The sequence below is a fragment of the Penaeus vannamei genome, chromosome 16 (genome assembly GCF_042767895.1).
Source record: "Penaeus vannamei isolate JL-2024 chromosome 16, ASM4276789v1, whole genome shotgun sequence".
In the NCBI taxonomy this organism is placed as follows: Eukaryota; Metazoa; Arthropoda; class Malacostraca; order Decapoda; family Penaeidae; genus Penaeus; species Penaeus vannamei.
In genome coordinates, this window is record NC_091564.1 from 11,648,902 (window position 1) to 11,661,401 (window position 12,500).

General features: G+C 35.3%; 1 protein-coding gene across 1 annotated transcript in view; it reads right to left on the reverse strand.

Annotated features, from left to right (window-relative positions):
* Nucleotides 1–3,450: 3,450 nt before the first annotated feature.
* Nucleotides 3,451–12,500, reverse strand: part of LOC113809241 (RNA-binding protein 45) — a 40,663-nt gene continuing 31,613 nt past the window's right edge. Inside the window, exons 13-16 of the mRNA XM_070131524.1 lie at nucleotides 12,321–12,453; nucleotides 12,003–12,159; nucleotides 11,464–11,590; nucleotides 3,451–6,514 (exon numbers count right to left, since the gene is read on the reverse strand). Coding sequence (XP_069987625.1) covers nucleotides 11,480–11,590; nucleotides 12,003–12,159; nucleotides 12,321–12,453 — 401 coding nt within the window. The 3' untranslated portion in view covers nucleotides 3,451–6,514; nucleotides 11,464–11,479. The remainder of the gene's footprint in view (nucleotides 6,515–11,463; nucleotides 11,591–12,002; nucleotides 12,160–12,320; nucleotides 12,454–12,500) is intronic.

The following is a 12,500-nucleotide window of genomic DNA, read 5'->3' on the forward strand; positions in this document are numbered from 1 at the left end:
AATGGCGCAATCACTCCCCGAAGGAGGTATGGGTTACATACAAAACATTTCCCAACTAATATATTTAAAAAGCCATTGTGCTTGAACTCAAACTTCTTTTCTCGACGCAATCATCCGAAACCGGGGGATGTTGCTGACGATCTCCATACGACCGGAATAAACACGAATTCTAACACTAAAATGACATGTTCTTACAAGGATGATGACGGATATCTTTCCCAGTAAATAATAGGTTTAATTCATTCATTCAAGCTTATAATCCCTATATGTAAATAAACCCCTATATGGGATTTATGTCAGAAACTCAAAGGATCATTTTCAAGCATTTTTAAAGTAGCCTGAAGCTCCTTTCGATCTGAGTTCGAACTTGACTCTCCGTTGGTAGAGTTCTTATCCCAGACCATCCTACTGAAGAGGGCTCAGAGTGTAAATAAGTGTAAAGATAAGTTTTAATATTGTCACGAACATGAAGACAGAATGGATGTTTTATATGATGTTTATCCACTGTTTGATTAATTATCACATCCAGAATATAGAGGCAATTGATGCTATCCTTTTAGCATATCTTTGCGCATAAATATTAAATATAGTAAGATATATTCTCTAACTATATATGATTCACTAAGAAATATATGTCGTTTGCGAGTAAAGGTTCTTTAAAAATCTGTTGTCCCCACATTCCATATAGTGCAGTAGATATATTAAAATCCTAACTAAAGACTTTCTATACTTCTCTCACAAGGGAAAAAAACTGATATAAGGCTGCTAAATACACTTAACTTTCCCTTGCAGCAGACGAGGCTCAAGTTCATCACCTACCTTCCTCTTCCTCGAGACCCTCATGCTATTATTTCATCTCCCAAGACAAAGCTGTAGACCTGTAGACATCCATGTTCACTACCAGTTTTCTTAAGTGACTATGAGAAATATGTATTCGCGGAAGGATCGGTAAAATGGGCGAGTTGACTCCTCGCTTTGTACGATTTATAGAAAAGCCGAAGAAATCGGTAACTGGCAAACTTCCACCGAGTTGAATGCTCTCTCGTGCTATTGATCACATATAGCATAGTAAAAGTGATGCGATGTGGTGTCCTCTCTAGTGGTTCAGAACCTGTCTTCATACCTAATGTAGATTCTGAACTAAATCAGAGTTTTGCAATGTTGATGCATCATATAATCAATTGGATGTGAATAAAGTGAAGTTTCAAGTTTCAAGGTTCCCTCTTATCTTTTACTCTCTTACAGATAATACTTCATGCACATATTGACCCCCTTAACAGTAAAAATGCCTAAGCAATTCTACAAATAAACCCAATGAAATTGAATTAACGTCTCAGATACCCGAAAACATAATCATTAACAATGCTGTGTGTAGAAGAGTTAAGATAAAGGTAACATACGGAAAAGGCAAACTTGGAAGTGTGACGTTAGTGTTCGAATTAGAAATGGACAGAGTCTTTACGTTTATGTAATACAGTCAGTGACATACCTGGCAAGAGTTATGGTACTGATTACCATATTTTGCCAATGATGAAATGCTCCAGGACATCCACACACATAGACAGAGAGAGAGAGAGAGAGAGAGAGAGAGAGAGAGAGAGAGAGAGAGAGAGAGAGAGAGAGAGAGAGAGAGTGAGTGAGAGCGAGAGCGAGAGCGAGAGCGAGAGCGAGAGCGAGAGCGAGAGCGAGAGCGAGAGCGAGAGCGAGAGCAAGAGCAAGAGCAAGAGCAAGAGCGAGAGAGAGAGAGAGAGAGAGGAAAGAAAAACAAGAGAGAGAGAGAGAGAGAGAGAGAGAGAGAAAGAGAGAAAGAGAGAAAGAGAGAAAGAGAGAAAGAGAGAGAGTACTCGATAATATAAAGTGGACAATCATTTTGTCGAATTTTGAGAGAGAGAGAGAGAGAGAGAGAGAGAGAGAGAGAGAGAGAGAGAGAGAGAGAGAGAGAGAGAGAGAGAGAGAGAGAGAGAGAGAGAGAGAGAGAGAGCGAGAGAGAGAGAGAGAGAGAGAGAGAGTACTCGATAATATAAAGTGGACAATCATTTTGTCGAATTTTGATTCAACAAAATATCAAGGAATCGCGGCAGTCCCTTCGTCCGCATCCAAGGAGTCGGAAAAGAGGAGGAGCTTACGAGACCAGCAATGAGAAATAAATCTGGGTCGGTGCCACGTGTCAGAAACGTGTTTTTGACAGTTTTTTTTTTTTTTCCATCTGACCCTTTTTGGACCTCTTCACAAGAACAGTCTCAAAATAGAGGCTCAACCACACTCGCACTTTTCCTTCATTTTTGCGTTTCCGCGTAAAATTGACTTTCCGCATGTAACGCTGGCATACACTTGAAGGATATTTGAAGGAATCGCGTCAGTGCCTTCGTCTACATCCAAGCAGTCGGAAAAGGGGAGGAGCTTACGAGATCATTCATCAACCTCCCTAATGAATGGTGAATGGTTAATGTTTTAAACAAATAAATGTGCTCGACATCAAAGGTCATATATCACTACGGTAAAGTATTGTGGTAAAGGGTTTAAAGTAGTTCTTTATTAGAACAAACTGTATTAGATTTCAGCGGTCATATGGCATTGTAAGATAGTATGGTAGTGAAAGGGGTAAAGAGATGATGTGATGTTAGTCAACATGGGCAATATGCTATTGCTACCTTGGCAATGTGATGGGGTCATACCTTTTGCATACGGAAACAAAAAAACTGATGCAAAAAGTTCTGATGTGATTGGGCCTTTAATAAATACAAATATACAAAGATATATATGTAGTTATATTTTGGATAGTTTCATAAACCTTTAATTTTCAGTGATTATGCTGAAGTTAAATCCCATCGGATTCTGGTTTGTACCAAGCATTTTCAGTATGTATATGATCAGATTTGTTTTTTCAATAATAAGACTTCCAGCCTCTTCTCTTTTGGTTTTCTCAGGTGTAAACGTTTGAGGAAACTGAGATGTGTAACATTTTCCTCCTTTACATTTACACGATAGATCAGGAATGTATAAAACATTTTTACATAGTACTAATAAAATCACATATGGAAGCTGACAAAAAATCATATCTTTATTTTTCATAAAAACAGTGTCCTTCCAGATCAGTTGTAGAGGTCTATACACATGCGATGAAAAGTGAACTGTAATAACAAATCAAGTATTCTCTTCTCTGGTTACATACTGCATCATGCTTTAATTTTAATCTTTTCCTGTTCCAAAATTTTTATCATATTAAAAGACAGACTATTCATTTTTTCTATTTGCAGTCTATGGAGTGTGTATAGCATTGCATTTTTTTTTTACTTATCACAATTCTTCATTATTTCGAAATGGTTAATGATCAATAGTTAAAACAAATAAATCTGTTCAATTCTTTAGAAAACAGGAAATGTAATACCTATAAAACTCCAAATAATGTCAGAGACACGTCAGTCAAGAGAGGATAATAATACATTAAAATTTGTGTGTTTGGTTTATATTGTTATTTCCTTTATATTGTATGCAAATGTAAGCCTTATTACTAAAAGTGAAAATACATGGAATTCTCCAAGAGAACAATACCTCCTTTCTGCTCAATGTCTGCTTTAGCAAAACGTACACATCGTCAAACATTTTACAAAATTGCTGCGTACCTATTTACTTTTATTCATTTGGAGGGGTTTTCAGAAATCATACTAAAATGGTTTCATCACAAATAACTATTTACATCCATACTTCAAACACAACCAAACTTTGGGCAAATACAAACAGAAATCTGGCATGATCCTGGCACAAAATAACAGCGAACACGACAGAAAATTAGCTGGTCTTGCAATTGTACTTTGCATTTTTCTTTGTGCACTTCTGGTGACCAAGAATTTATGGCTTTACAATAATGCATAAAAATGTTTATTTCATTAAAAAAAAGATGATAATAAATATATACATAAATTAGATTCCTAGGGAAATGTGGCCCATCATATAAAATGATTGAACACCGACTATGTTCCCGAACAGGTACATGTGATCAAAGTCACGGCAAGTCTGCGTCCTTAAGACCACTAGAGGAAAGTACGGGTATTAAAACTTGAAGAAAAAAAAAAAAGAAAAAGAAACAAAAAAAAAACTCAATTATTACAAGATGGCATTCCCTGTGGCCATCAGATCTCACCATCGCACTTCTCTAAGGTCTTACTTGGCAAACTCGTCCTCAGTCGTACTGTTGGGTCTTCAAAAAAAGTTGTGAGTGGGTCAGTGAGCCAGAAAACTCTATTGTAAATGTTCCTCAATCTTGCTAAGCTAAATGAAGAAAAAATCATATGACATTCCTATCTTTTCTCTCAATTTTCTATTAATCTGCCAGGCTACCAGCCTGGTTGAATAAAATTACAATAAGTAAAACAGTTGAAGAACACATAGCTGTGTCTACAGGCAGGTTATTACTAGCTATGCAACTGACGAGAACATTCGACCAAAGAACACCTTCGTCTATTGGTTTTCTGGGATTCCAGCCAGTCAGATCTTCTCTAAGTCTTTGCCCACGTCTGTCTATTGAGTCATTTCCTAAGTCTTTTGACTTATATTTCTTATGAGGTTTTCCAGAGCAGTTCTTACCATTTATCTATATATTCAATATATATAAATATTTAAAGAAAAAAAATAATGTTCAATAAAAAAAAGTCAATGGTAAGAATGAAAACCATCATCTCACATTAGTATTGATAGGCATAGCTGTGATGCAATACCAATACCTACATTTATAAATTATTAAAAAAATCATTATAATGAAAGTGATGAAGATGGCAATGATTAATACAAAAATGATAGTAGTACCAATAATAATAATCATAAGTATACTAATACCATTAACAACAATAGTAATTATAGTAGTAACATTACTAGTGGAAGCTGTAATGCTCAATGTGGTTGTAGGAAATCAACTTTTAAGATCTTGATAAATTGGTCACTTCTTAACTTCTCAATACTCTACAAAAATGACAATACAGAAAACAAGTTTCCAGCAAGGACATTCATCTACCAATGGAAGAAACCTCCATTATCTTTTAAAAATATTAATATAACAAAAAAAAAAAAAAAAAAAAGTTTCTATAGCAATAAGAAGTTACATCTTTACAGACCACAAGGCAACATGGTAATAGTTAGAAAAAATTAATTCATAATAAATATAAAGAAACAAAATCATCCTGACAACACTGACAAACGCAAAATGAACCAAATTTCCAAACCTCTCTACAGAACTGAAATGGAACAATGTCTTTTTTGTTCATTCTTTCTTTTATTCTAATTCAAAATTCTGCATAGTGGGACACCAACTTGGATGATAATCTACTTACAATTGAACACAGCTACAAAACTATTGTAGGTGGAAATGGAATGTGAAATCGACACACCAAACCAAAAGTCCTACAGGCCTTGTTCGTATTGGACGAGGTCATGAGACACCAGTCACTACCACACCATACTGTAGTCGGTTATATAGGGAACAGGACAGGGGGTGGAGGGTGACACTATATAGGCTCTAGCGATTAAGGTTAGGATATATATATATATATTTCTTTACAGGGCACTTCTGAAAATGTGTTCTGAGGTTATTCATCACAATCTTCTTTTCATCCTTTTTCCCAAATTTCCGGACCCTTGGCTTTACAGTAGAATTCTATATAGAACTTTCATGAATAGCTGATCAAACAACAGTTTCCAGTGCAATTACAAAACACTTTGCTTCTTTTTAATCATTTGTATACATCAATTTATACAGACTTTTGAACACTAGAACCATACTTTTGGTATCACAATATACAGGGACAGTGTAGGAATAGTATACATTTACTTCTAATACTGAGGTATCCACTTGGTACAAAAACTGATCATATATATCTTACCAAATAGTGGTTCACAATCTAAACTACACCTAATACTTGTAGCCATGATAGCTATGGCTCTCCTTCATGAAATGTGAAAACCATCCATTCATTAATTCTCACCACAACAACATGAAGTACTCAAAATTCACAATACCTACACCTACACCTTGCTTAATCTCATGAAAAAAAAATAAAATAAAATAATGTAAGAAATTAAAAATCCCACAGCTATCAATTCTAGACAAATCATTCTGATGGAAGGCAGGTGGGGGGGGGGGGGGATTCTATTAGTAGGGTCATGGCATAAGGAAGGACAAAGGGGAGGAGTCAGGGGATGGTGAAGTGAGGAAGAGGAGAAGGGCGGGTGAGGAAGGAGGACCATTCACATATACACAATAGACATCATGTATTTAATCCCTAGAAGGTCACCTGTGAAGTCACTCGTACACATCGGCCTTTGAGGGCCCAGTCATTGGCTAGTTTTGATACAATGAAGTGTTTTGACGTCACTGGGAGCATGACTGTTGGTGGATGTCTAAAAAGGTTACAGGGAGTTGGTTTGTTGGATCGTTGGTTGGTTAGGGTAGTAGTATGTCGCTGTGTTGGCTGTCCGTAACTGTCCGTAGTGTAGTCGGCGTAGTCACGATGTCAACACTCTGCTGTGGAAATGAGATAATTCTGTGAAGTCAAAGAACAGCCATACATATATAGAGAGATTATATACATTTACAGGCCAGAACTTTCTTTAAGCTGATATTCAAAATTTTTACTTCCATTATCCCTTAAAACACACACTACTGTAATATTAAAGCATAAAAAGATCTGCCAAAGACATATTTTCAGATTCTTAAGCCTGGCCAAGAATGTTGACAAGAAAAAACAACAATGAAAAAAAAAAAAAAAAAAAAAAAAAAAGCAAAACTGACTCCATATCAAATTCTCTACTTGATGGACAAGAACGAAAAATAATTCATGAAAGATAAATGACAAAATATTTCACTGAGAATTTCCATTAAAAAAGAAAGTAAATCCCAGGTCTAACACATCACTGAAATACAGATTTCAGGGAGTGCACAATAAAACATGTTGCGGGAAAACCAACAGACAATTTTACCCGTCACCAATCATGCTCTGAGAGTAAGACAAGTGCCATGCTGCTGACAATAGGGTTGGGTTCAGGTAATATTGCACCTGCAAGAGCAAAGTCTGTTACCCACACATTTGACTAAACTCATCCACAAGAGGATTAAAAAAGATAAAACATTAATAACAATCATAATGGTTAACATCCCTTTGGATGAAGACAATATTTTAGGTAATGCTAACCACCTTATAAAGAGCACATGAATTAATGTATAAATACTGCCACTGAAGCCTTGTTCAAGTTCATTTTCAATACCAAAGGTGTGGTATGAATTCAAAGTATTGTTTCTTCACTCAAAGTCCTCTCATTATGGCAACTGACTAAAGAATTGCAGGATTACATTCAATTATTTACCAGGAATATGCCTAAGAAAAAATATAACACCATAAAAAGAAGGTTAATAATATCACAAATGTACACTTTACTTACTGTATATATATATATATATATATATATATATATATATATATATATATATATATATATATATATATATATATATATATATATATATATATATATATATATACCACATTTGTAAAATATTTGCAAATAAAGTTAGTTCTCTTTAAATATGTATTTGGCAAAATATGTACATCATCTATTTTTACTACTTTACAATCCTACTAATAACGATAAAAGTCATTCATTGCAAGGGGAACTGGTTGCATTTTGGTCTCTATTTTCAGTCCTTTCCTTTACCAAAGCATGTACATGTACCTGAAAGCATATCTTCTGACTTGCAGAGGTATGAGTGAATGATTGTGTAAATGTAAAGCGAATGGGCAGGTAAACACCTACCGACAATGGAACTCTCAATTAAACCTAGTGTAGAATCAGTGTCTTATTATGATAAGCTGATTATTTGATAGGGGGAGGGGGAGGGAGGAGGAGGGGAGAATGGAGGAGGGGGAGGGGCAGGGGAAGACAGAGGCAGAGGGAGAGGGAGAGAGAAAGAGTGTGTGAAATAGCATGAGAGTATGAGTATGAGTGTGAGAGTGTGAGTATGAGTATGAGTGTGAGAGTGTGAGTATGAGTGAGAGTGTGAGTATGAGTATGAGTGTGAGAGAGTGAGTATGAGTGTGAGAGTGTGAGTGAGTGAGTGAGTGAGTGAGTGAGTGAGTGAGTGAGTGAGTGAGTGAGTGAGTGAGTGAGTGAGCGAGTGAGTGAGTGAGTGAGTGAGTGAGTGAGTGAATGAGTGTTTTGCCAACTATGCTATTACTTGCAATAAGAAGCACCATGTGCTCTTCCCAATGCCTGAGGGTTCCACCCAGTCATCAGTAAATGCAATACACATACAAATGATAAATAAAAACTCCAAAACGCAAGTGGTATCCATTAAAAAAGGTTTAAAATGTAAAAACAGTCAATGAGCAAAACATACTGAGTCACATAAACTCATCTTATAAAAGATATTTGCATTGAAAAGATCTACAAACTGCTGACAAGACCCTTCATTGAATCAGTTAAGCATATTTTCTAAGGCATCAAAAGCACAATGCATGCACCAACATCAGCTGACCTCCTAAAGTCCTTTCAAACTTCAACTGAGATATAGTTTAATCAGGTCCAGTATATAAGTATATACATAAAAATAAGATGATGATTCATCAATAAAATAATAATTATCAAAATTAATATACAAATAAATGTATAAATAAACTTGTACAAAATTACACAAAAAAAGTAGATGCTATCGCTCAAAACCAAAGTTCCATACTTCATCTAGTTGGACAGTTGTGGTTTTAAAATCAGTAAAAAAAAGTACTAGGTTATAAATTCTACTATTTGCTCTTTTGTTTCCTTTTCTTGTTATTTGTACTTTGTAATATATTTTCTTTTCTCATGCATACTTGAAAAAAAAAAATAATAAATAAATAAAATAAAATAAATACCAAATATGGAAGCATAAAAAAGAAAGAAATAAAAAATATTCAATTTTTTCTTTCCAAAAAATATCAGTTCTCAAATTTTCTATGAATCTGCTTTAGTTCAATCTTTTTTTTTCTGCAACCCCCAAAATATAATATTCTGAGATATACTTAAGGTCACCCCATACCCTAACAATAAATATCTGTGAACAAATTTACTTCCTATTATCCCTTCTTTTTCCCCCCATCCATAAAATCTGTGGAGGATACAATGCACTATTGTAAACAACAGCTGGCACTTATCAAGATGTTAATGTTATTAAATTCTTGTCAAAGTTATCATATAATAACAATCACCACAATCATTATTATTATCACTATTATAACTGTACTACTTGTAGTAGCTGTAGTAGCATTAGCAGCACTAGCAGCACTGGTAGTAGATGTAGAAATAGAAGTAAAAGTAGTAAAGTGACAACAGCAGTAGCAGCAAAAGCATTGTGAATAGAAGCAGAAAAAAGGAAGAAAATTAAGAGATTGCGACATTAGTAAGAGTAGGAGTAGTAAAAGTAGCAGGTGAGAACAATGGAGTACTGTCAGAACCTCTTCAACTCTTTCCTAAGAGAGGTTTTGTGGTCTGGGTGAGGTCTTGACTTTTCTTTAAAATATTTGAAATGTGGGGAAAAAATTGGTGCCATTTATTTCCTTGGATACTTTCCCTGTTCTATGTCTAAAATGCTACTATTTTTCAAAAACAAACTGACGTACAGAAAAAAATATGTCGATAAAATAAGCTTCTCTGGCATCTATATATTATCGGGAGTGAATTATATAATATCCTACTTTCCCCTTCCCTTCTTTACACACTTTATTCACCAACATTCATTCCAGTTTTCTAGGATTTGAAAATCACGCTACTACTGTTCTTCCATAGTCCATTTGTAGGTCTTGGATGATGAAAGCTGACTTCACAAGGATGACAAATTTTCATAGAAGAATAATACATCTAACTGCTGACCCACATACATGACTTGATCTTTATGACATTACAACATACGATTTGTGAACTACAAACTATTCTGAAATGATTTTTGTTTTTTGTTTTTTTCTTTTTTCTTTTTTTTTACATGTATGTACAATTAGATTTGTGTACATGAACACACAATACAATACATACAATTACAATCACAACCCAAAACATTCTAACAACACTCAAAAAAGCCTACCCAGGTCGTATTTCCTTTATAATCTACACGCCAACTTTACATACCACTTCACCAAACAGCACTGCCTTGTTCATTCTTAAAGATGTGCATTTTTGAGAAAATTTCACCTGAATGTTACTGTATATTTTCCTGGTAAAAAGAATTAAAAAAATAATAAATAGATATGTAACATAAAAGTGGATGAGAAAAACTAAACACAGATCAAGCAGTTTGAATTATTTCATGCTATGACCACCATGCATGCTTCTCTTGATAATGAAAAAATCACTTCTCTCGTTAACTTTATCCACATACATTTTCTCCTCCTTTGTAAAATAATATATGAGCAAGCAAATCATCTTAAAATGTAAGTCATGCACTACTAAGTTCATTAAAATACACAACTAATTCCCTTTATGAACAACAACAAAAATGACAGAATTGAAATCTGTGCAACACTTTTGCTCAATGTCCCTCAACAGGATGTGTTCCTGTGCATGTTAACAGCCATGCATCATATCTCCTCTATCACAGATATCATTATCACAGCATACATCAACAAGATTCTAAAGCTTTAAGTCAATCTTTTACAAAATACTGATGAATCTGACTTAAAAATTTATGGAACGTGAGATTCTGGAAACAGTATCAAAATAAGTGATATCTCTTTATGCAGAACAAAATACAAGGGTAAGGGAAAAATTGCATTGCAGTTTTAAATACATGCCAAGCACACCAGTGATGCTATCAGTTCATGCACACACGTACCATTGCCTAAGACAGCATACAAGATCACAGAGGCCTTTCCCCTTTACAGCCCTCGCTATCATGCATTCTTGTAAAATACACATTCTTTCTTTTGTATTATGGAGTCTTCTTGCATAGAAATGTACAAGTTCTAGGCGTATGCAGAGAAATTCTCCCAAGAGCCAGTTACAGAGCCAATACACATGACAAAGAAAAATAGTGTTTCTGGGCATTTCCCTTCTTTCTCAACCATCTCTCTGCACACATAGGAAGATATTAACAGAACAGTTGTCTGCTTTCACAAAGAAAAAAGACGACGCATTCCTGACATTTCTGAAGTCTGCCATCTATCTACAGTGAGAATCTGATATCGTAAATCCCAAGACTATCCACCTATTCAATTCAGCTGGCTAAAAATAGTTTGTTTTTTCTCTTAAACCATCTCTAGATTCAATAATGCTATAATGATATACATATTTATATATATATATATATACAGGCAATACAAACTTGCTTTGATATATCATAAAATAGGAAGGCCATCCTCAGGCACTATCTTGGGAGGTACAAATAATCACAATTCTCTCTTAACCGAGCCTAATAGTCAGAAAGTTGCATGTGTCAGGGCACTCAATGCATACCTCGTGGCAGGGATGCTCAACTCTGATCATCGATGCGTAGTCTCTTGCGACCTGAGTCTGCTTTGTCATGTGGATCTGCTTCCATTACTTTTAAACGAGATCCAAGCACTTCTTGTCCATGTAACACCTGGTGAATGAGATAAATGTCTAGTATTATTTGCGATGTTCATTCAAAAGGCATTTTTTTATTGACAATCAAATCTCTTACATCACATTACCCATCAGACAGTGTCTAGGAATACTCAGATGATGTGAAATGGCACTATCAGTATCTGAACTAAAAGGATAGTATTCCAATAGTATCTGCATGGGTGTAGGGGATATGGGTCAAGTCAAATTATTTTAGTTAATCTTTTCAGCTGAGATATATATAGGATGTCATTTCACACCATAGAGTGTAGCTTGGGGACAGTTAGTATCTTATGTTCTTGAACTCTATGAAATAAAGTATGACTTTCTATGCACAGGCTATAAATGACTTTATTGATATCAAGTGAAGTTTACAACTTATTGATAAAAAATCACCACTAGAGACATACCACAATTGCCTTATCTGCTGAATCTTTGCTAGCATATTTAGCATATCCGAAAGTTTTTCCGTTCAGCATATAAATATCAATAAGGTTTCCAAATCTTCCAAAGACATCCTTCAATGCATATATCGGGGGTGGTGACGGATGACACACAATAAACAACCTGAAATAAGAATTCATGTTAATTAACACAATTTCGGAGAGAAACTGTACTACTTCTATAAAACACAATCAGAAAAGGGGGAAACCCATCCCATTTAAGTGAACAATTCCCTTCCCCATCTTCTCTCTAAATGAAGTATCAACATCTGTTTTTCCACTTGCCTTTCCGCCACTGCCGAGTCCACAGGTGCTAGAGGCTGTGGGGGAGGTAATTTGACTGAGCAGTAGGAGGGGTCATACGTCTCTCCACCACCAGTCTGCCCTTGAGTGCCCATGTTGTTGTGTCCTGCCGACCCTGAAATGAAAAAGCACATGTGAACCCAGAAAGCAATTTTTCATTTT